The sequence below is a fragment of the Vicia villosa genome, linkage group LG1 (assembly GCF_029867415.1).
Source record: "Vicia villosa cultivar HV-30 ecotype Madison, WI linkage group LG1, Vvil1.0, whole genome shotgun sequence".
Taxonomy (NCBI): Eukaryota; Viridiplantae; Streptophyta; class Magnoliopsida; order Fabales; family Fabaceae; genus Vicia; species Vicia villosa.
The window spans coordinates 38,895,860-38,921,849 of record NC_081180.1 but is presented as its reverse complement, the minus strand read 5'-3'; the positions used below and the strand labels follow the sequence as shown (position 1 = coordinate 38,921,849).

Genomic DNA, 25,990 nt, shown 5'->3' with positions numbered 1-25,990 from the left:
AGATTTATATATAATAATTTGTCATATTTTATAAAAAAATATTGTTATTTACAAAAAAAAATTAAAACATCATTAATTTATATGTTTAAGATAGAAATATCAAAATCATTTAAACTAAAATAGAACAAACAAATTTCCTCAATCATAGGAATTTAAACTATAATTAAACTTTAGAGTGAAGGTCCATTTTAGTCCCTCACAAAAACTACAGAAGTCAGATTAGTCCCTGAGAAAAAAAGTCTCAATTAAATCTCTTATAAAATTTAACCGAGTCATGTTAGTCACTCTACTAATATTTTAATCAGGCTCTAACTCAAAGAATTTATCGGGCTCTAACTCTAATTGGAACATATGAAGAGAAGCTTGAGACTCAGGTTATGAAATATCAGAATCTCATGACTCAAATTCTGAATGATAAGATTCTGATGTCTCAACGCTAAGTAACCCAGCTTTTGGTGGAAACTCAGACTCTGAAGACCATGTGCAAAGGAACTTAACCTTTGACCCGTACTCAATTTCTAAAAACGTCAAGTAGAGTCACGGTTTAAAAATAGAAAAATATCGTTTGAAATAAATATTAAAAGAGGGACAAACATCACTCAATTAAATTTTTTAAGGGATTAAATAGAGACTTTTTTTCTTAGTGACTAATTTGGACCCTTTTTTTTGTGAGTGACTAAAATGAGTCTTCATTAGCAGTTCAGTCACGGTTCGAAAATGAGTCTTCATTGCAGGGACTGTATAATCCTGTGTATGAAAGTTATGAGCATTTGCTGGATTTTTATGTTAAGTTGAATGTCAAGGTTGCCAAGGGGAGGGAGGTTTCTATCTGGTTAGCTGTAGCTTGGTGTATTTGAAAAGTTAGAAATGACATTATCTTTAATAATGAGATTGGGGATGTTGAAGAAATCATATACAAGATCAAGATGTTTTCATGGTGGTGGACTCAAATAGGATCAAAGAGACTTAATTGTAATTTCTATGAGTGGTCTAAATACCTTCTCGATTATATTTAAGTAGGTGTGCTATATATGTATGGGAGTTTCTCTTTATTTATATTCGGGTTCGAGTATCCCTAATACTCTAAGTTTGAATATAAAGTTGCTTATAAAAAAAAAACTAATTTAAAAAAAAATATTAGTAGAAGGATTAACATGACTCGGTTAAATTTTATAAAGGATTTAATAGAATTTTTTTCTCAAAAACTAATATGACTTCTGCAATTTCTGTGAGACACTAAAATGGACTTTCCCTTTAAACCTTATATTTAATAATAACTATTTTATATATATATATATATATATATATATATATATATATATATATATATATATATATATATATATATATATATATATATATATATATATATAAAAAATAATAACTTTTTAATCTAGAAACTTTTAATTTAAAAGAAAAAGTAGTTGAAAAGACTTTAATCAACAACAAAGTTACCGGAATGTTTATTTCCCATAACCCAAAAAAAAAACTGAGAAACAAACGAGGTAGTACGAGAATAGTGGGGCCAAAAACATAAAAGACAGTCTCTCTAGCCAATGATGAAGAGACAACGTTTTTCACAAAACCACCACTATTTCACCAAAACCACCCTCTAGATCCTATCACTGGTTTCTCATTATTTGTCTTCTTTCGCTCTTTTTCTTTCGGAATATGTTATAATAGTGACCACTGATATACATTTTCCTTTTTTATATAAAACGAAAAAAGAACGAAGCAGCTGCGGTTTTTGTGCTCTAACCCCCTTCATTTTCAAATTATCATTCATTCATATCACATATCATCAACACCAAAATAAAAACATTATCATATCTATATATTTATATAGTGTATGTAGTTATCTACCTATAGTTATAGCTATATCTTCAATTCATGTGATTTGAAAGAGATACTAAAGATGGGGAGAGGAAGAGTGCAGTTGAAGAGGATTGAGAACAAAATCAATAGACAAGTTACTTTTTCTAAAAGAAGGTCTGGTTTGTTGAAGAAAGCACAAGAGATCTCTGTTCTTTGTGATGCTGAAGTTGCTCTCATCGTTTTCTCTACCAAAGGCAAGCTTTTCGAATACTCCAGCGATCCTTGGTAAGTTTTTATTATTATTTCTTTCTTTCTGTATATATGTCTAAATCTATCTTTCATGGTTTCTGTTAAAATATAGATTCATATATAGAATAGATCTTACATATTTCTGTTTACTATATATATCTATAAGCCTATTTTCTTTGTAATATTTTATTTGTTCTGTCAATTTTTCTATCATCGTACTGTATTATCCTTCAATTCTCTGTCCTACTTGAATATATTAATATAATAATAATAATACTTAATATTATTATTATTATTATTATTAATACTGTGCAAGCTAGAGGTAGCTATTTTTTCTTTAATTTCCTGGAAATTTTTTGTGTTGATTTGTGTAAAGTTGTTGGTAGGTGACGTGGTTGATGAGTTGATGTGAATGTGTAACTGTTATATGTCCACTAGATTCCTCGTCCCTTGTGTTTATTGAATATGATAAAATAAAATAAAAACAACTAGATCTCTTCTGTTCTTGCAATGTTTAAAACATGTGGTTAATTGTTTTCTTACACTAGTATTATTATTGAAAAGATTGTTGGGTGGTGGCATGCAATAATATCATGTTTTTGTTGCATTTCGTAAAACAAAATTGATATTTATTATTATAAATTGTATATAATAATTAAAGGGATAAAAAGAAGAAAAAACTTATTGAGTGTGTCAGATGCTATACATTTTAGCTGTGGAAGTTGTCAGTTGATGTAACTTATCATCATTTTATCAGAAAATGGGTGCAGCAAGAATTCAAATGGCTCAAAGACATGTTATCAAATGTTTGTGCTACTATATATACTACCTAGCTGTTGATTCATTATTGCTCCAATCCAATTCAAATTGCAACATTCTTAATTTTCATACTTTTCATATATTCATAATCACAACCCTAAGTTTATTTAGACATTAATTAATACTACCAGCTAGAGAATGAATAGTTTTTCTTCATCTTTAAGATCTTTTCTTTTCGGATATGGATTGTGTGTAATCTCAATCTAGTTCAACCACATAATAGTTGTTAGATCATAACAATTATTAACGTGGTTGACTCAACTATTGAATATTGATAGTACTGTTTTTTTTCTTCATTGTTAAACTTGAAGCTAACTAGTTTTTCTGTTGTTAACTTTCCAGGTGATGTAATCAATAGATAAAATATTTGCTGACTGCTATTTTTGTTTTGTTATAGTATGGAAAGAATTCTTGAACGATATGAGAGATATTCATATACGGAGAGACAGCTTGTTGCAAATGACCAATCACCAAATGTAGGCTTTCATCTTCTCTCAATGAACTTTGACCTCACTTTTTGTAATTGGTTGGTTTTCTCATTTATGAAACTTGCCCTCGAACTTAAGTGTTATCTATGTAACACTTAAATCACTAAACAAAGGCATGTCTGAAATTAGGTATAACACATATAATAACATTTTATTTATTTATTTTTAAATTATTATTGATATTGACGTGTCAAATATCAATGCCAAATTACATGTCCGACGTCCGTTTTTTTTTTTATATAAACAACATTATATTCAACAATGAGTACTAGGGGTACTCAAACCTGAATACAACAATACACCACTCGTAATAATTACAATTCAACCGGTTCGCTCCATTTTGAAGCCACCACCAAAAAAACATCTTGATTTTGATTACATGTCCGACGTTTGTGTTTGTATTAGTACTTCATAAAGTGTGGTAGCTCAATCATTTGAGTTATACCTTAGGTACAAATTGTAGTTTACTTTTAGTCTTTTATGACAAATTGTAACAACATCCTTTGTGTATAAATTTTCTTAATACGGACCGATGATTGTTTGATCTATGATTTTAACTCGGAATTTTTTGAACGGTTGGTTCTTATTTGAAGTCTATTAAATACTTTACTTTAAAAATCAAAATTTACTTATCTGCATGCATGCATATTTTTAGGAAAACTGGGTTCTAGAACATGCAAAACTGAAAGCTAGGGTGGAAGTACTTCAAAAAAATCAAAGGTACTTCTAAATATTCTTACAAGCAAGATGAGTCTGTGTTGTTGTGTAATATAATATACAATGGCAAGGGTTGTTGTTGTGGTTTTGTTTCAGGAATTATATGGGAGAAGAGTTGGATGGGTTAAGTCTCAAAGAGCTTCAGAGTTTAGAACAACAACTTGATTCTGCTCTCAAACACATTAGATCACGGAAGGTATAAAAGCTAAACTAAGCACCTTTTGGCTTTGTAAGTTTATGCTTGTATTGAATGTTATGGCCACTTATTTTTTATTTTCAAATGCAGAACCAAGTCATGTATGAATCTATTTCGGAACTTCAGAAAAAGGTGAACAATATCTTCCACTAAATCTTGTCATCATGCATGGTAACATAATGATACATGTTCTTTAACAAAATTGACCAAAAGTTCTGAATATAGCCTTCTTTGAGTGATGGCGCGCAAGACGGACTATAACACAGAGTCTAAAATTTGTCACGATTAAAACGAAATTAAACAGTGTTTCATAAAATATTGATTATGTCGTGACAAAATAAGATCCCTATCTTTTATGCAACCGTTGACCCATGCCTAACCTACAAAGAAAATTGAATCCGTTGCAGTTGCAAAATGGACAAAATGGACACATTCAAGCATTCAAGTTATTTTTGACCGTTCGATCAAAATTTAATGGCCTTATTAAATACATATTTAATTTTTGTTTTATAATTTTAAATAGGTTAAATTATAATTTTAGTCCTCAAATTTTGTCCGATTCACAAAATTAGTCTCCCTATTTTAATTCAAATAATTTTGAACCACTATTTTAAATTCAAACATTTTTAGTCTCTCTCAAGTTTTTTTCTTAGTTTTAGTCACTCTCTCACGTTTTTTTTCTTAAAAAATCGATGAGGTGTTTGTTTTTTAAATTATATTTTTATCTCTAAAGTTCAAAAATATGTTTATATACGATGATTTGTTATATTTCACAACTAACTTATCATTTAAAAAATAAAAACATCGTTAATTTTGAGTGCAAAAGGATGAGAGGGAGACCAAAACTACTTAAATTTAAAATAGGGAATCAAAATATTTAAATTTAAAATTAGGGATCAATTTCGTGAATTAAGTAAAATAGGTGGATCAAAACTGTAATTAAACCGGTTAAATATCAAACGGAAATCTCTACCATCCGATCCTGATCAAACAACTACTGGTATTTTGATTGTGTAAAATGAGTGCATGGAAACCCAATTCTTACACAGTGTTTCCCAAAATTTAAGAGGACCTTGGTTATGAATAATCATATATCATTCTATGGTTTAGTTTTAAAGTATTTACATTCTTGACCATGCAGGATAAGGCACTCCAGGAACATAACAACTTGCTCGCAAAGAAGGTATTTACATTTATCATCTTTTTTTTTTTTTGTTTTAACTGTGAAGGTTGTAGTGTTTGGATTTGGAATAATCTGACAATATATGAAAAAACCAGATAAAGGAAAAAGAGAAGGAACTTGCTCAAGAGGAGCTGCAAAATAGCATGGAGGTGGCTCCAATTGAAACTCAACCATTGGAATCTATGATTGCAGGGTTAGTGTCTTTTCTTTGATATATACTTCTATGCAAAGTTTATAAAAAACATTCAATTACCGCAAAAACAGTCGCGTAAAAATGGTACTGGAAGATACCCATACCGATACTATTATTCAATGTTTTTATAATGAAAAAGAAATTATAGTTAATTCACATGTACTTATAAAAATCACAAAAATCTTTATATGACTACAATCAATATAATAACACGTGTCTCGATCGAAATCGCCAAGGTCTTTACATGACCGCGACCATTATTTAAAACCTTGCTGGAAAGGGTTCCTCACTCTCTCTTCTGTCAGTGCATATGCGTTGAGTTCATTCTTACCTCTATCTACCAAATATGTACTATTTTTTTGGATTTGATACTCACCTTTTCCTGGAATAAGATTTTCTGCATTCTGGTTTCTGGATTCCCCTACATTATTATACACTATCATCCAGGGTATTTTTGGTATTTCAATCACCAAAAATATTTTAACCTAATCTCTTTCCTAGACACATTTCCACTACAATATAACACAAAACATTTTGTTTGATTAATACAGAGGGTCCTTACAAGAAAGTTGCAATGAAGAAACTGGAGCAGAAACTCGAGGGAGTGCCATTCTTCCGCCATGGATGATTCGTCCTGTAAACGAATAGACGAGAGGACAGTTACACTGCTGTATCTGTTTTCATTATTAAAAACACAGATACAGGTTGTTGTTGTTGTTGTAGGAAGCCTATAAATATACAAATGATGAATATAGGCATATGATGGATGAATGATGAGGACTCAATACCTGGACTGTAGTTGTGTAATCATGGAACATGTTTGACTCAATTTCTATGTATGCTGCTGAGCAAAGGCCATGGTTAAAATGGTCTAGCTATAGATACAAGGCTATATTTGTATAATGTATACATATACATTGAGTGTTGTTTATGGTTATGTTTTAATATAAGGATTATAAAGAGATACTTGTTTTGTTTATGTGCTTCATTGAGAATCACTTGATTAATATTTGGATTATAAGGAGAGGCTTGTTTTGTGTTTATGTGATAAATTAAATAACTCGAAAATCATTGAATTATTTATTAAGATATAAAATAGGGAGAATTCTTATTTACCTAAGATAAAATAGAGGTTTTCAATTTTTCATAGAAGTTGGTTTGCAACTAAAAATAAACAACTTGAAGTTACTTTAATTAAGAATCATTAGAATTGTTCGAAACTTGTCTTTCTTGGCACTTAGTAATAGAGGTTCTAATTAGGGATGAAAAAAAAATCCGAAGCAGTGGATATTCGAGGATAAAACCTGTCACGGATATTGATTGAATAGTATAATAGATATTCACGGATAAAATAAATGAATATTTCTTATTCATTTTTTTATGAATACATATATAGATTTGATGGTACACGTGTCTGCTGATATTTATATCCGTTAATAATTTATAAAATTATTTAAATATTAATTTTATTTAATCTAAAATTATTATTATTATTTTGTTTAATATGAAACTATTATTATTATTATTATTATTATTATTATTATTATTATTATTATTATTATTTTATTTGAAATAAAACTATTATTATTTTGTTGAATCTTGTATGATTATTTGATAAAAGAAGAAATAAAATGAATATGATTTATTTTTTGTTATTATTATTATTATTATTATTATTATTATGTGTTATATTTGAAACTATTTTTTTGTTTTAAAAGAGATAAAAAAATTATTCTTCTTTAATTTTTTTAAAAAAATTTTAATAATAGTATCTATGAATATCGGTAAATGTCCGTGAGTATCTTAAAATTCACGGATATTCGTCAAACAAATACCCACACGAGCATAAGAGAAGTATGGATATCATATTTATTAAACATAACGAATAGCGAGAGAATTAATACGAGTGCCCATAAATATTCGTCGTCATTCCTAATGCTACCTACAACAATCAATAAATATATAATTGCAATAACTTAAAAAAATAGATTAGGATTCATTTTTTCCCTTAAAATCTCATTTATATAAGAGAGAATCCTAATCTCTTATGTGAATTATTTCCCTTAAAATCTCATTTATATAAGAGAGAATCCTAATCTCTTATGTGAATTAATGTCACACCTAGATAATTTGATACCTCTACATCAATTATCTACTAAATTATTATTCTAACTTTAGCTACAATTCTTAGGTCTAATTTAATTCGTAGAATTCAATATATAAGGATCAAGTTAAAACAATATTACACAAGAGAATAACTCAATAATCGAAACATCATAATTTAAATCAAAACTCATAAATGATATTGTTCAGTTAAAGGGTTCATCTCCAATTTTATTTTAGAGGAAGTTAGCGACTATAGTAATAATAGACATTGTTAAGAGTTTCGAAAATTGTTTGTAAAAATGATAAGGTTCAATTCACATCAAATTTTTTATGCGTGGAGATAAAGAATAGAAACAACTAAAATAAATGATCTTAAATAATAATAAATAATAAATAATAAATTTAGCTGAGATAAAATAAGGCGGTCCAGTGGTGATTGGCGCTGGACTTGGTAGGGAGAACCACGGTTCGATCCCCCGCAACTGCGATCGGGAGGGGGATGGAACCACTTGATGCCAGAACTCGCCCCCGAACCGGACTAAACCGGTGGTATAAAGCCAAAAAAAATAAATAAATAAGGCGCGAAACACGAAAGGTTTGCTTACCCAGTTCCATTAAATAATTTACATCTGGAAGTGAGAGCAACTCTCTAATTTACTATACTCTAAAATTTGTGACAAGATATTACTAACGAGTTACAAAAAAATAGTCCTCCAAAACCCTTGTTTCTCCCTTTTACTCTAAAACTCGAAAATTGTCACATTGTAATTATAAAAGAGATACATATCAGTAATTACTAAAAATTATCATACAAAGTCCAAAACACAATCCATTAATTATTAGAATAAAATATTATAAATATATTTATATATATATATATTTATAGTATCTCTAAATTAATATAAAATATATATAAATATTCGAACATTATTGAATGGATCCGCAAATCGAACCGACTAAATCTGATATCCACAAACCGTTTGAATTGGACATTCAGACTGTTTTTCGACTTCTTGAATTTTTGACAATCTTGAAACATGTTTCTTTTCTCTTCATCACTTATGATTTTAAGGCATACTTCAACAATCTCCACTTTTACTTGAAACTACGGTGATGTCAAGTTAACCACCAACCACCTTCTCGCTCTCTCCAAAGTTTGAATCACTCTTTAACAACCTTGATCAAGTTCAACCCACTCTTGAACCTTGATCTCACCTCTTGCATCCACTTGTTTCCAATCACCTTTAACGTCACTTGCATCCACTTGTTTCTAATCTCATTTTTCTGCTTAGGTAATCTAACAAAACCACAAGCATGGTTTTTCAACCATCGTTGACTTCACCTACTTTCGAATTCCTCCCCGAAGGTCCCTGATTATGAATTTGGAAACCCTTCACCCATATTTAAAGCATAAAACCCAAGAATAGCATACACATCTATTTGAGATGTTACAATCTCCCTCCTTAAACGTTTCTAAAATATCCTCCAGACATTCATAATGCCTTGACCTCAAATCCCCTTAATTCTTTCTTGTCATGAAAGCTTCCACTAGTTAACGATGAATGAACAACAACATTTAAACCTTTTAAAATATATAGACCACATATTTTAGACCATTTAACTATGATCACTTCATCGTGCGAAATCTTCGACATCCCACGTTCAACTCTGGTGCAATAACCTAAATCATCAAACATTTATAGACAACAAATTTCGCTTGAGTTCTGGAACTTACCTCACATTGTCAAGAAGAACCTCATGATCATCAAACATTTTTAGTTTGACCATACCAATACCATGAATCTTGCAAGCCTTATTATTACCAAGGAGAATTACTCAACCTTGCTCCAGCTTTAAAGTCTCAAAATATTTTATTATTGGACACATATGATAAGAGCGACCTGAGTCTATGACCCATTTATCTTCAGTATCCAAACTTGATACCACTAATGCGTCAACACTCTTATAACCATCCCCATCTAAGGTAATTGCAACTTGAACAGAATCATCATTGACCTTTCTCTTAGGACAATCCTTCTTGAAGTGGCCAGTTTTCAGACAATTAAAACATTTTACCTTTGACTTGTCAAATGTCTTTGATTTAAAGGCCCCTCTATGCTCAGTTCCTCCTCTTGAGACACTCAAGCCTTCACTACTATCTTCAATCTTCAAATCTTTTGCCTTTGAAAATTCTACGGATTTTACTGAAGTCTAGACTTCATCCAAAGTGATATTACCTTTCTTACCATAAAGAAAGTCATCCTTAAAATGCTCAAAGGATCTAGGTAATGAGCTTAACAAGAGGAGTCTTCTCCTCATCATTAATCTTCACCTTAATATTCTCAAGATCATTAATAATCTTGTGAAATTCTATCAACTGCTCCACTATGATTTGTTCTCCACCATTCATAATGAATATAGTTATTTTTTAAGACAAAACATGTGAGCCCAAGACTTGGTCATATACAATGATTCAAGTTTTGCCCATATTGCAATCGCAGTTTGCTCCTTGGCGAATTCCCTTGGAACTTTATTCCTGAGGTACAAGATAATGACACTTTTGGCCTTATCCACCATCTTGGTCTTCTGTACTTCAGTATGCGTTGCAGCCATCAATGTTTCATCCTTCGAAGCTTCAATACATTTCTCTTGAGTTAAAATTGCTTGCATCTTCATTTTCCACAAACCGAAAGTCGTTGTCTTCGGAAAATTTTGTAATCTCCCATTTAGCAATGGTGCTCACTTATAAACAATACCCCTTTACCCCATGGTGGGTGTCACTTATTGTGAAAATGATAAAGGTTCAATTCACAACAAGGAATTTGATGTGTAGCGATAAAGAATAGTGTCAACCAAAATAAATGGCCTTAAGCAATTCGATCAAATGATCTACGTCGGAGGGAGAAACAACTCTCTAATTCACTATACTCCAAAAGTTGTTACAAGAGATTACAAATGAGTTACAAGAAAATAGTCTTCCAAGTTCCCAAGAACAAACCCTATTTTCTACTCAAGTATTTCTCAATCTCTTCAGCTCTCAATATAAAAATCACAAAAATTAAAGATGTTTAGGAGTATTTCTCAATCTCTTTAGATAACACCAAAGGTTTTCCAACAACCCTTGTCATTCTCATTTTCTTTAAAATTCTGAAATTGTCACACAGTAATAACAGAAGATATACATTTTTATAATTACTAAAACCAACATACAAAGCCCAAAACACAATCCATTAGTTGTTAGAATAAATTATTATAAATATCTTTTTATATTAATTTATAGTATCTCTAATTATATATATATATATATATATATATATATATATATCAAATTTTATAATATTAATAAATGGATCCGCAAGTCGAACCGACCAAAGCTGATATTTGCGAACCGTCCAAACTGTACATTCTGACTGCTTTTCAACTTATAGAATTTTTGACAATCTCGAAATATATTTTCTTTCTATTCATCACTTGAGTTTTTAAGACATACTTCAAAAAAAAAATATTCACAAGTGATGACTATAAATATTCTTTCTTCTCTTCAAGAATGAGAATCGCCAATATTAGCCTTTAAAATGTATTTATTTGTCGATTAAGCCTATAAAATCTTAAGATTTTTCTCCACGTACAACATAATTTATACAAGGTTTAAAATAGAAATGCATGCATGCGACTTACTCTTACGGTGTGTTTGTTTCAAAAGAAGGTGAAAGGATTGATTGTAGAAAGAAAGAAAGCACATAAAACAATGTCCCTCCTTCGTTTGGCTCTCATAAAAAGGTAAAGGAAAGATTACATTTTGCTGGGTCCCACATAAATAAATCTTCCACGCCAAAATGAGAAGAAAGTTGAATGGGTGTATGAAAGTTAAATGAAAATACTAATATACCCATAGTTTTATTTAAAAATTTTAATTTGACTTATTCTTATGAAATATTTTGTACTATTCAGCTCTAAGCAATTACTTCTAGATTAACGTGTATAAATAAATGTTCTGCAAGTTTTGTTTGTTTTTCTAATTTTTTACAAATTTTGTTTTATAAATTAATTAGAATGTTTATTATTCTTTTAATTTTATTTTATTAAATTTTTGTTCAAGGATATCTTTGTCATTTTATAAATATGTGTTTTTTATTTTTTTTCACTTTCTATAAACTTTTATCTTTCTTTCCTTCTATTTTCTTTCATACCAAACAATTAAATTATTCATCTCACTTTCTATTCTCATTCTTTCCTTCTACATTCTTTCCTTCAACTTTCTTTAACCAACCAAACATAGTGTTAGTGTCACCCTCCTAACAGGCGAGATAGGAGGAAATGAGATATCAACAATCACGTAGGCTACTTGCGCCTAGGGCTATCTACCCTAAGGGTGAGAGAGATCCCCCCATTGATTGATTCTTCATTATTTAGGATTTTATATCATTTTAACTTCCATAATGTTATCTGTCTTGATCAATCAATATGTCAAACTAACAATCAAAAATAGAAAACACTACAAAGTTGTATGATTAGAGAGATTTAAAGCATAAATAATCAATCTATCTACATGATCCTCAATTCAAATTAAGGAAATTTCTTAAATCAATATTTACTATGTATACTAAATTTCCTATAAAACGTCATAAAATGCCATATATGCTTATAATGACAAGGATTATTCAAAACTTTAAACTTAGCATGTTGATGGTTCTCAAGTAACAAACAAAAATGAAATTCATGGTCAACATACTAACTTCATAACACAAGTCTAATTCAGTGCTTAATTTTTTGCACTTCAATCTTTATATTCGACTGTCACTTTGATTCTCAAATATTTCAATCCAAACAAGATCAAGGGAGATTTTTCACAAAAAATCATCAAACTCTAACCTCTCTTCACATTATCACCAATTGAAAAGGCTTAGAGTGAAATTGCTCCTAGAGTAACCTTGTATAACAGGGTGTTTTGTTGATTGGCTTTTGCTTATGCATAAATCAGACCTTTGATCAAAGTCAACATATTTGACTATAATCAAAAGAAGGTATGATTCAAATCAAAAAGATTTATTAAGCATGATTTGTATCATGCAATATTCTGATTTGAATCATGGCAAAAATGATTTCTCAAAAATTTGCAATTGGAAACATGATTTGAATCATGAAAATATTTAATTTGAATCATGAAGGTTATTTCTTAAAAATTTCATATTTGAGAAACATGATCTGAATCTTGTATGTGTTATTCGAATCATAATCTTGTTTTTGCCCAATAGATTTGATTTTGGAAACGTGATTAGAATCATAGCCTTAGTTGATTCGAATCACATGATTCATATTATATGTTTTGATGGTCATATTATATGTTTTGATGATTCGAACTATGAAGGTTGTTTCTTCAAGTTTTCTAGTTTGAAAAACATGATCTGAATCTTGGATCAGTGTAATTCATATGACTCGAATCATGATTCATATTATGCCACGAAATTTCATATTTTTGTTTACTTAATTTGAATAATCTATTATGGTTTTGAATCGAATCATGAGGTCTTTTTACATCATATTATGTGTCTTTTTACATTATATAATGTGAGAATTTAATAGCAACCATTTGATTAAAATTAACGTTTGATATATTAATGTTATGGCTATTTTAATATTCTTTCAAACTATTCAACTATAAATCCATTCATTTAATGTAGTTTCATCTTTCAGAACTGATCCACTACTATAGAGATGCGTCTTTTAAGACATTTATTTTAATTTTAGTTTAGGAAAAAATAGTTTACAATCATGTGTAAATTTTAACAAAATTTTTCTTCTCATTACAACTTTTTGTTAACAATGTAGATTTGAAAAAAAATTAGTTTCTTTAAGTCTTTGTCTAATCTCCTATTCAAATACATTTTTTTTTATTCATTAAGAAAATAATAGTGCTTATAAAATTATACGAAAGGATTGAGTTTTTTTTTTTCCTTTTTGTGATTTTATTTAAAATATCTAATATTTTAACCCCTTATTGTAATTGACACATTTCCTCTGAAAAGATTTTTTTTTTTTATAAGTCTATCGACAATTCCATTTATTATTATGAATGTGATAAATTATAATTTGATAACAACAAATGTCAATAATTTTAAAATGCGGTTATTTTCTATATAGTGAGAAAATAGGTAGAGGAAGAAGAATCAATTTATAGATGAATAAGAAAAAATCAAGTGCTTATAGATGAATAAGAAAAAATCAAGTGCTTTTAGGAGGAAAGAGAAACTACTAATCAATTTATTTTTTAAAAATTAATCATAATCTGTAAATTAAATCCAAGGTTGCTATTAAATTCAAAAACACCTCACATATTTCTAGAAGGTGCATAACTCATATGACTACAAAAAAGCTTTAAATCGGAAGGTGATTTGCTCCTCACAATGCAAAAAATACTTCGTAACTGCCAATCTTATGAGGAGAAATCACTCCATGCAAAAACGTTTGTCGCAACTATTTGTGAGGTGACAAACACTTCACAACATTGCTAGGTGAAAAATACCTCACATGTTTCTAGAAGGTGCATAACAACGTCAACTATGCCCCAGAGTAGGTAGCAAAAATTTGACATGGATTGCTAGGTGAAAAAGATCTCGCAAGACATGAATTTGCGAGATGAAAAAAACCTCGCAACGCAAAAGATTTGACACTTGTCTAATGTTGCAGGGGTTTCTACCCCTCACATATGTGAATATTTATAATAATATAAATATTAATTTTAATATTTATAATAATATAAATATAATAAAAATTTGTAAACATAAAATATTTTTAAATTCAAGATTAATTAAATATAATTAAATGTTGTCAAAATTAAATTTTATAAAAATTAATAAAAATCAAAAATAAAATATTTGAAAATTAGAAATTCAAATAAAAATAAAAATATCAATCATCTAAAGTGTTTTCCATCACATGCATCTTCTTCATCCTCACTTATCGCTTCTTAGCCACCAACTGCTTCAAATCTACCATAACAACCAAAACCTTGATTTTCAACCATTGAACCATAAGTGGAGCTCCTTTTTAAGATCATATATTCTTGCATTTGTTGTTGTGATACTTTAAAGGCTTCCTCATACTCAAATTGTCTTTTCTCCATTTCCTCAATTTGAGCTTTTGCCCTGCTTCATGTGTCGCTGATTCACGTGTTGCCTCACTCAGAGCTAACTGTCTCACCATTTCTGCCATATTAGGGTTAATACTAGTGGGCGTGACGACTAGGGGTAGAAAAACGGATCGCCCGCCCCGCACCCGCTCCACCTTATGCCCGCCAATAAGAGAGCGGGGCAGACAAGCCCCGCCAAGGTAGCGGGTTGGCGTGCAGCAGGCTTGCCCGCCTATTTTTTTTATTAACTTATGTTTACATTTTTTTAATAGATTAATAGACTTTTTTACCTTTTAATTAAATTTTACACTTATTTTTTATAACAATTTTTTATAAATGATCTCTTTAACAAATTTTACTTAAATAAATGTATAAATTAAACCATCAAGAATTAAAATTATTAGAATTAACTAAAAAACGAAGACTTAAGAAGGAATAGGCTAAACGGATAGGCGAGGCGGCCTTTGGTGGGCGGCGGATTTTGATGGGGCGAACATTAGCGGGCGGCGGGTTTTAGGGAGCGGGCTTTGGTAGGCGGCGGATCCAAAATCTCAACTTAACCCGCTATTTTATGGCGGATGCGCGGGCCGAAAGCTCTATCTCTAGCCAATGTGGACTTTAGGATCTTCCTAATACACCCCCTCACGCCCAGCACTCTTTTGGGCTTGGTGCGTGGATATTAATGGTGGGCAGCCCATGGTCCGATCGATAGGCTATGATACCATATTAGAGTTTGACCTAACTCATCCTTACAAAACTGGTTAGTAAGGTGATGAGTGTCCCTCTATATATATTCTTTGAAAGCTCTATTTCTAGCCAATGTGGGACTTTAGAATCTTCCTAATACATTTTATACAATTCTAAGTACTCATAACTTTGATTTTAACAATTATTTTTATGACAGATTTTATTATATGTTTAGACAATAAATAAATAGTGGTAATAGGTTAAACCAATTTTACCGATCTAATTTTTTTCTAGAATCTAGAGTTTAGAGTGTAAAAATTTTAGTGTCAAACCCAAATCATCCGTGTATCACATACTAGTATGATTTTGATCCTGGTTTTAAGAGCATGTGAGATGTATCATATAGTATATACTAGTATGATTTAGATCCTGGTTTTAATAGCATGTGAGATAATTAAAAATTTAGTTTGACTCGATCTATTCAGGAAAAAGAGAATATCAAGTACTATAGTACTATATGTTTTGTTAAAAGTCTAGTAGTAATAAATTAATGTTTGGGCGAATAGAAAACCTATTAGCTAGGCCTTATAAGAAGCAGACCTATATAACAATAATTACATGTACTACCATATAGTAATTATTTTGTTGAGAAGGGAATGAATATGCATGAATTCTAGCTGCCGTCACACAAAACAAAATTAGTATGCAGTAAGTCAAAAAGAGAGGTCGAAGTATCAATTATTGCAAAGCATAATAGTAGAACCGAGAATCACCGTTAAAAACCAAAAAAGTTTGTGATACTTTTTTTTCTATTTGATTTGATTTCAGTATAAATAATTATTTTAGGAGATTATTTAATGCATCCGAAATATTGTTTTTCCTTTCTAGTAAAAAATTAAAATTATTTATAAAATTCAAAAATGTATATTTAGATGCACTTCATTTAAATTTGTTTTTCAGTTAAATTTTCAGGTTTTGTCAAAACATTACGGAGATTCATCTCTGCATATCTTACAAAGATATATATTTGAAAGTTATTTTAATTAAAAAGGCATCTGAGTCTCTTCTCCTTCCTTACTTCTATTAAACTTTCAAACACTCCAAACTCTCAAAACCTCTCTACTCTCAAACTCTCTCATCTCACAAACTCTTAAACTCATTCACGTTCGATAAATTTTTTATTTCTCTATACTTTATTCTTATTTCAATATACATTTGTAGAGCATTTGGTTATGTTATAGGTAGTTTGGATATGCTATGTAAATGAGTAATGTGTTTGATTGGTAATGATCAATACATTTATTTGGATGTTGGATTGGACTAGATTGCAGCCATTTTTGTCATCTCTAAGTTGTAGAACTTTCATCTTCTCGTAGGAGGCATGTGTCACCTCCTTATGTCCTGGAAGCCCCACCAGTACATGTTGAGGCACCCCGACTTATCAATGTTGCCTCAATATTCGGACCATGCTGGTAGGCATGTGCGGGACGGAGAGGTAAAATTCAATTGTATTTTTTCCTTGAAACACATTTGTTATAATATTCAAAGTTGTTATATCCAGATCATACTACTAGGCATGTCTGAATTGTCTCACTAGAGAAGCCACATTAATTTCCATAACTTTTCCTTCACATACCTTCTATGCTTGATTGCTTTGTAGATTCTCTTTTCTCCAAACAGATCGGCGTTTATCATTACTGGCTCATCATGAACATTGTGGTATTTGAGATTAAGTTTACCAGGGATGCCATTTTGTTTAAAGTTCCCGCGAAGGGTTTTAAGCCCTATTTTTTCAAAAAGGTATGAATAAATGATGTCACAAGAACTACAACCATCATCAAGTACTTTGGATACGTCAAAGTTTGCTATCATGATTGTTACCACCATAGTAAATATATCATTCGGGACCCCCCTAATTTCTTAGTGTCACTGAATCTGAGGACTAGCCTCCCTAACACCCTGGTTGAAGTGCTCCCCTCCTCCTTGCTCACACCCATTAGCTCAACGATTATCCTCTTCATCATTCCTTTGGAGGGATTTCTTGTTCTTGGGATGTCGTAAGTGATCGAAGCAATATATTAGCGCTTTCCTTTATGGTTTTCTTCTTCACTGCCGATGTCCTTCACTTTGGATCTGAAGATAGCTTTGATGGTTTTCTCAATAGATTTCTCCCTCCCAGGGGAGAACTTCTTCTCCGGTGAACCTTCACGGCTTCCTCGGGCTCTTTTATTATCTCTAGTGTACTCAGTCATTCACACTTTCTTGATAGTGCTTATATTGCATCCTTAAGCTGGATGTAGCCATCCGTGTTATGGATGTGACTCTTATGGAAATTGAAGTACTTTGAATTGTTTGTTTGGGAGGATTCCTTATCGAGTATGGATTCCATACCCTGACCTTCTTGAACTCGATGGTCGTACATTCCTTCCAAGTTTTTCCCCCTCTTATTGCATATTTAACCCCTCTTGATAGGTCTTAGGCTATATATAGCTTTATAAACTCATTTAATACACTGGAGATTTACACTTTTCTTAGATTGTTCTATATTTTTCAGCACATGATACTTTCCTACATCCTTACTGTTAAAGTCTCTCTGAGGAAAACTTCATCTATACTCAAGTTTTACTTAATCATTATTATTTGTTTTAATTCCTTTGTTTATGAATATGTTTATGTTTTCCCATAATAGAATGCATTATTTTACTGTGATTATATGTGGGTAGTTTTCTTTAGGATTTAGGAAATGGGAATTGTCCAAATGACAGACCTCAGATAAGTTGCTTGATAAAAGGTTAATAATGAGAAATCATTGCCTGTTTTAATTTTCTGGTTTTAAGGCACATGTATCTATGGCCAAAGGTACTTTCATAGATATCAATCGTATACTTAAAAGGTATGATTGACATCTGAATTAAAAAAATCTAAACAGGTACGCCTAAGGCTATGAAAGTGTCTCACACTATTGAGAAAAAGTCTTATTTTTAATTATCGAGCTTAAAGGATCCTTAAAGAACAAACTACGCTGATGAAAGTAGGTAGTTAGTTGATTTAGGATGAGATAATGCACTGGCGAAAGTAGGTATTATCATTATTTTCTATTTGTTTCCACAAGACATATTTCTCATAATTAACCTAAATTAAGAACTTACGTGAGAAAGTATAGGATAAAGTTCATAATTCTAAACCCATTGCTATAAGTTGTTTAAAAATCAATAAAAAACTACTCACAGTCGAAAACATACATAGTCTTAGCTAAACATCAAAATAATATAATTTTATACTCCAAATGGTCCTCATTAGAATGATAAATTTTATATTACTTTGGTATTGGATACATTGCGCTTGCAGACTGTCAAGTTTTTGGTGTCGTTGCTAGGGATCCATTTTAGATATTGAGTTCTCTTATTCCACCATATAGAATAAGACACCCATTTTGTGTTTTTTCTTCTCGTTATGTAGGCACAAGATGTTATGTCTTGCCGAGCATAATTTTAAAATCAAGCAAACCCTTCTTTTGCACACAATTCTTTTTCTTTTAACCACATAAATTTATAATAAGGTTCTTGTGGAATACCACAGATGTGAGGGGTGCTAATCTAACGCCCCAGACTTCTTTCGGGATGATTGACTGGCCCCACAAACCAACACGTGTCTTTTCAGCATGCTTTAACCTTACTCGCACGCTTTCTGGGAAACTTCCCAGAAGGTCACCCATCCCAGAATTGCTCCAAGTCAAGCACGCTTAACTGTGGAGTTCTTATGGAACGGACTGCTGAAAAGAAGATGCATCTTGTTGGTATAGGTAGTAACCATCAATCCTTATAAGCTTTCCTTCAACCATGCAGTCCCATACCTGCATGGCCTCAGGATCCCTCTCATTTCGATGTGGCGACCACCCTTGCCCTCTTTGGCCTCAGGTGTTACATGCGGTGCAATCACCCCTCGCCTTCTTTGGCCTCATGTGTTACATGCCTACCAGCTTCCGCATGGTTCATCCTCGAACCACATCATACTGGGAGAGGTCTGACTCTGATACCATTTCTAACGCCCCAGACTTCTTTCGGGATGATCGACTGACCCCACAAACCAACACGTGTCTTTTCAGCATGTTTTGACCTTACTCGCACGCTTTCCGGGAAACTTCCCAGAAGGTCACCCATCCCCGAATTGCTCCAAGTCAAGCATGCTTAACTGTGGAGTTCTTATGGAACAGACTACTGAAAAGAAGATTCATCTTGTTGGTATAGGTAGTACCCATCAATCCTTATAAGCTTTCCTTCAACCATGTAGTCCCATACCTGCACGACCTCAGGATCCCTCTCATTCCGATGTGGCGACCACCCTTTCCCTCTTTGGCCTCAGGTGTTACATGCGATGCAACCACCCCTCTCCTTCTTTGGCCTCAGGTGTTACAAAAGGAAACTCCAAGTTCTTTGTGTTTCATTGCAAAGCAATCAAGATATACAACCTATGAAGATAACAACAAATACAAAATGCTTGTCTTTAGTATATTGGGAAACCCTTCCTCTACTACCATGTAATGAGTTTTGTATCTAGAAGGTATTAAGCACTTCTCGTTAATTATTAATCAAGTGTCTGTCAAAAAAATATAAAATCACTTTGGACCCTCTTGGTTACCCAATCAAACAAGTTACAAATAAGTAAGAGGTGTTTAAGGTCATATATATATTTAATATTTATATTTTAGATCTTGATAATGTTTTATCAACAGAGACTAAGTGTCTTTTCACCTTAAGTAAGAATACATAATTATGACTTAGACATTTGTCTCATATTTTTACTTTAGTTTTCTAAAAATCGCCTTTGTGTTTTTTCAATGCAGGTTGGCATCAGTGGTTGCACCTTAATTTGTCCAGTGATACCGTTGGTTTTCTAGATTGGAGTAATGTCTGGGCTATTAGTTGTCACACCCTGTGGTCATGGAGGAATAAGGAAATTCATGATACCTCCTTCGTTAGACCTACGTTAATGAAGGAAGTGATAGAGGATAGAGTTCAGCAGTACAAAACAGCAATGCTAATCCAGAAAAAGGTTATGGCTAATTGTCAAGAGAAGTTGTCAGTTCAATGGAGTGCCCCTAAAACTCCTTTTGTGAAGCTGAATGTAGATGGTGCCAGAGATAGCAATGGTGTAGCGGGTTGCGGAGGGATCATTCGTGATGCGCACGGTGTATGGTTAGGCGGCTTTATCAAGAGTATTGGATCTTGTAGTATTTTGATGGCTGAACTATGGGGTATATATATTGGTTTGTAGATGGCGGTTGATCTTGGCTTTCATAATCTGGAGGTGGAGACTGATTCTATGTTAGTAGTGGATTGTATCAAGAGAGGAAACTATAAGAATATGGCGGTGGGAAACTTAGTGGCGAATATCATTAAGTTGATGCAGAAGTTTGTTAGCGTGGATATTAAGCACATTTACAGGGAGGCAAATAACTGTGCGAACATTCTTGATATGGAAGGTAGAAAGTTGAACGGAGACATCATGTTCTTTACTGAAGCGCCTGCTTGGATGCTTAACTCGTTGGAGAAGGATAAAATTTCTGTTAGTGTTCCTAGGATCATTCCTGTGTAGTTTGTTGTTTTTCTTTGGGCTTAGGCCCTCCCTTTTATCCAAAAAAAAATTGCCTTTGTGATACATGTAACATATCTAATGAAAAAATTATAACCATAACCATTATATATAACCTTTAGACTTTTCTCTTTAGAATTGTTTGATCCCTTAAAACCTTCTTAACCTGGGCAAACCCTTAAACATTTTCATATAAAAAAAATTATTTTAACGTTCAATTTAAAACAAAATTTTCAAAATGGAAGAAATAAAAAATTATTATTAATTAAAATGTCATCAGTTTTAATTTTGCATCTCTCATTTAAAATATTTCTAATTGAAATTACAAAATCAAGCTTTTATAAAGGTTTTTTTCTTCACCCACCTCCCTATGGGGGTCACCCCCAGCGAAAACCCAAAACTGCCCCTGCTTCGGAGATGCATCTCCGAAGTTATTTTTTTTTTGAATTTTTTTTGACTTCGGAAATGCATCTCCGAAAACACCAAAAAAATGGTGTTTTCGGAGATGCATTTCTGAAGTCAAAAAAATTCAAAAACCGTGCATATTTTCGGAAGTTCATTTCCGAAAATATTGTTGCATATACAAAATTCCCTCCTTCACTATTTCATCATTTTTCTCCAAAACTTCCCCAAACCCTCTCCAAAACCCAATCAATCTCCATCCATTTTTCGTCCTAAAATCAAGTTTCAAACCGTTGATCACGTTAAAGGGAGCATAGAAAGCTACAATTTCAGGTAAACATCTCTCATTTCATCCCCTATTTCACTACATTGATTCAACAAATTTATGCTGAAACTGATATGGTTTGGAAGTTCATTTCCGAAATATATTACCTAACAAATTTCGGAAATGAACTTCCGAAATATGCCCTGGCAGTTAAAAAAAACTATTTTGGCCAACTTTTGCTAATTTTTTCATTTGTTAGGTATGGTGCATCCAGACAACAATGTGCAAGATAATGACGCAGTAGTTCCGGCAATTGTCAACGTTAATAACGATCCGGTTATCGACGTTTCATTTGTCATGATGCACTTGTTCCATCACTTACCGGTATCGCTCCGGTTTCGAAGTGGATGTCATTCCCCGAGATGGGTCATCTAATAGCAAGTGCATATGATATGGTGTGCGTCGATTTGACGAGGTTTGGACTAAGTGAGATTTTCTTTCCACTTCATAGTCGACCGCCGTTGGACGCGTCGGGCCGCATCATATGCATCGGGTATCTACGATCGCAGCACTTCGTTCAAGTGTTTTTGAAACCGGGTTGTCCTATACCGGCTACTTCTTGTCAATGGACGACACGTCGTTCAAATGAGGCGGAGACTTGGCCGGATCCGTTCGTTTCGAGAATGGCGGAGTTTGAAGAAATGATGAGCAAAGAGCGCGAGCAAAATAGAGAGCGGTCGAAGAACGTACCTATTTTGGACTTAGGATCCACTGATTGGTTCGGTGAATTTTAGTTTGTTCCGGATCGTTTTTGTTTGTAATGATCATTTTTGTATGTATTGTTGTTTATCATGTAAAATCAGACCGATTCAATACATATATAATATAAGTATGTTTTATGTCATCATGGTGTAATTTAAGTCTATTTTGAATTCCATTTGTCCAATTTACACAACACACTAAGCAATCAACAAAATGCAAAATTTATGTCTGTTTCTTCATAATTCGGAAATGAACTTCCGAAATATGCTTGTCTGCCTCCTATTTTCGGAAGTTCATTTCCGAAATGTCTCCTTAGGCAGGATAAGGTTTGTTGGGCCATCATTGCTCCAATAAGTCTATAAATACAACATACTCTTCTTCATCCTCTTCACACCTAGAAACACAAATGACACAAACCTACCCCCACCTAGCATTCGTCTACTTCACCACCGGCTACCCGATGTCGTTCCAATTTCGCTTCTCGCGCAACACGCCGTTTGCGGAGTTGATAACGTCGCTCAACACGCTTTTGCGCTATCCCGTGAATCGAAAGGTTGTCAAGCTCGAGTACCGCTCGCCATCGCTTAACGACGAGGGAGCCATTGAATTCACACCTTTTGAGATCAAGAACGACGAAGATTTAGCGGTTATGTGGACAACGTTCGACCGATTTTCTTCGAAGGGCCCGATCGAGTTGGACGCGAAACTTCAAAGATCGGCGGACGACGTTATCAAAATGTTGACTCATCCCCACCTACCCGTCTTTAACAATATGTAACTTTAATCTTATGTAATGTGATCGATGTAATCTTCACCCGATTAAATAAAGCGAATCGTTCTTGTTTTTCATCTTTCTTCTGTCTAGACAATATTTCGGAAGTACATTTCCGAATTCCTCCAAGGGGGGTGAATTCGGAGATGAACTTCCGAAAACACCACATTTTCTGAAAAATAACTTTATTTCGGAGATGCATCTCCGAAGTCAATATTTTATATTAAAAAAAAAACACTTTTTCGGAGATACATTTCCGAAAACACCTTTTTTTTCAAAAAAAGTACGTTTTCGAAAATGAACTTCCGAAACTAGGGGTATTGTGGTAAATTCACCAGAGGTGGCCAAGAAGGTTAGGAGGTGGGGGAAGAAATTAACTTTATAAAACATTTTAATTGCCACGTATCTCACTCCCCTTGCCGTTACTCACATTTTCCACCTTCACGGCATGATTTCCTGCTCTTGAATGATTCATACATAATTTCCTAACACAATGATTCCTATACAGTACGTGACTCCATGTTTCAATCTCTTAATTAAATTTCCCAATCAACGTGATCTCCATTACTCTCTTCATATCATATCTAATCATGATTAATTTGCTTTAATAATACACTAGTTAGTACTATGTACGACTTTAATTTATTCCACATTCTATTAACTTGTGACACATCTATGTATTAATAATTAATCAATCTTACAAGCGTGTGGAAACCATTAAAGGATTCATATCAATTGTCAACATTGTCAACTCTTGTTTCCATCACCCAAATCTTGATGGTTCCCACGTTCAACACTAGTCCCACAACACTAACAAGAAAACAAATAACCATTAATTAACATTTGAAAAATAAACATGAAACCAAAAATATTCAAAGTCAAATGATGAGTTGTTGTTGTTGTTGTTGTGAGTCGCAATGAAGCTGGCCTTGTTAAATTCTCTTCCTCAAATGACATATATAAATACACAATTTTTGTTTGAGTTTTTTAGTTAGAATTAAGACAAGAAAATGGTTAGGCCACGTATCAAGTTGCGTAGTTTGTGTATTGGTCATGTTGCCACACCTCGTGTTCGAGCATGTTCTTCTGGTTCATCTTTTGGATCTAAATTTGCAAATAGGACTGAGTTTTCAAGCAATGGAGTTCATGATTCTGGTAGAGATAACAGAGATGAAAGTGGGAATAAAGTAATGGTGGTTGTGGATTCTAGCTTTGAAGCTAAAGGGGCTCTTGATTGGGCTCTTTCACATACTATTCAGAGTCAAGATACTGTTGTTCTTGTTCATGTAACTAGACCCCTTGGAGAAGGTAAGAAAAACAAATGATTCTACTAGTTTTTTTTTCCTGAAATGTTAATTATCCTAATTCTGTTTATTGATTCTTAGGTGGTGAGTCTGATGTGAAGTTTAATGTGAAGGCTTATCAACTTCTTCTAGATATGAAAAATATTTGCGAGCTCAAGAAACCTGGGGTAAGCTTCAATTAAGATATTTTTTTTTGTCAAAATAGTTTAGCGGCTGAAATTTCACTTTTTAAAAGATGAACTCGCACTCCTGCAATCAGGTGTTTTTGCACAGCTATCAATTAAACTGTGCAGAAATCGGGTTTGAGACTAATATTTCGCATTTATTGTATTCATAGTCAACCTACTAATAATGAGAACATTTTTATGGGCATTTAGGTGCAAGTGAATATAGTGTTGCTTGAAGGAGAGGAAAAGGGTGCTGCAATAGTGCAAGAGGCAAAGCAACAAAGAGTGTCTTTATTGGTTGTAGGGCAAAGAAAACGTTCTATTTTGTGGTGTTTGATGAGGAAGTGGACGCGAAAGAGAACAAAAGGTGGAGTTGCTGAATATTGTATACAGAATTCACCTTGTATGACAATTGCAGTGAGGAGGAAGAATAAGAAACTTGGAGGGTATTTGATTACTACCAAACGCCATAAAAACTTTTGGCTTTTGGCTTAGTATGAGTCTATCAATAAAGTGGATTATGGTGTTTGTGGATTAAAGGGTGTGTCTATCCTAAAATTTGAATGTATGTGTTGTTAATGTTAAGATTAATGTACTTCAAAATGATTAGATCAGTATGTAGATATTCCCTTACTCGAATGTGTTGGGCCTTCACTTATTTTCAAAGCATTTCCTTAGAGTACCTAATACAACTAACATTCAACCAACAGTCTAGTAAAAGTCACACAAAATACATTCAATATGCTTTCTTTAGTGTCCAATAGTGGAACATATTATTCATATATATGAGCTACTTAGACAACATAGTAGAGCTTTGGTCTGCCAAAAATGCAGACAACCTGTTGGGCTTGTACTCATTGCACCTGCCTTCGATCTTGGCACACCGGCTGCCAAATGCAGAATTTACTGGAACACACGCTTTAGATTTCAAAACATGGGACAATAGAAGCAACACACACAAGGAAACGCATGAGGATGCTGGGTGATGCCTCTTCTTTTTTAGTGCATCTCTAGTTGGCTACCTGTCTTGCAAGGACCGCCACCCGAAAACGATTATTTTTTATGGTACATTAGAATGTCACACAGTTTTATGTGTTGGGTAAAAATATGGAGTATTCATCTGTCTATAGGGGTGCATAGATCT

The 25,990-nt window shown here is 32.7% G+C and overlaps 3 protein-coding genes across 3 annotated transcripts; all 3 read left to right on the top strand.

Moving 5' to 3' along the window:
* Positions 1-1,658: 1,658 nt before the first annotated feature.
* LOC131634690 (truncated transcription factor CAULIFLOWER A-like) lies at positions 1,659-6,634 on the top strand. Its single transcript, XM_058905329.1, has 8 exons — positions 1,659-2,100; positions 3,281-3,359; positions 4,027-4,091; positions 4,185-4,284; positions 4,375-4,416; positions 5,426-5,467; positions 5,563-5,660; positions 6,212-6,634. Exons 1-8 carry the CDS (start codon positions 1,916-1,918, stop codon positions 6,306-6,308), a joined length of 708 nt encoding a protein of 235 aa, XP_058761312.1. The 5' UTR covers positions 1,659-1,915; the 3' UTR covers positions 6,309-6,634.
* An 11,797-nt stretch (positions 6,635-18,431) lies between these two features.
* LOC131617392 (uncharacterized) lies at positions 18,432-21,177 on the top strand. The gene is made up of 3 exons (XM_058888714.1): positions 18,432-18,441; positions 20,426-20,772; positions 20,857-21,177. The coding sequence occupies exons 1-3, from the start codon at positions 18,432-18,434 to the stop codon at positions 21,175-21,177; spliced, it is 678 nt and encodes a 225-aa protein (XP_058744697.1).
* Positions 21,178-24,241: 3,064 nt separating this feature from the next.
* Positions 24,242-25,485, top strand: LOC131604529 (uncharacterized). Its single transcript, XM_058876962.1, has 3 exons — positions 24,242-24,683; positions 24,761-24,846; positions 25,057-25,485. Exons 1-3 carry the CDS (start codon positions 24,386-24,388, stop codon positions 25,339-25,341), a joined length of 669 nt encoding a protein of 222 aa, XP_058732945.1. The 5' UTR covers positions 24,242-24,385; the 3' UTR covers positions 25,342-25,485.
* The last annotated feature ends 505 nt before the right edge of the window (positions 25,486-25,990 follow it).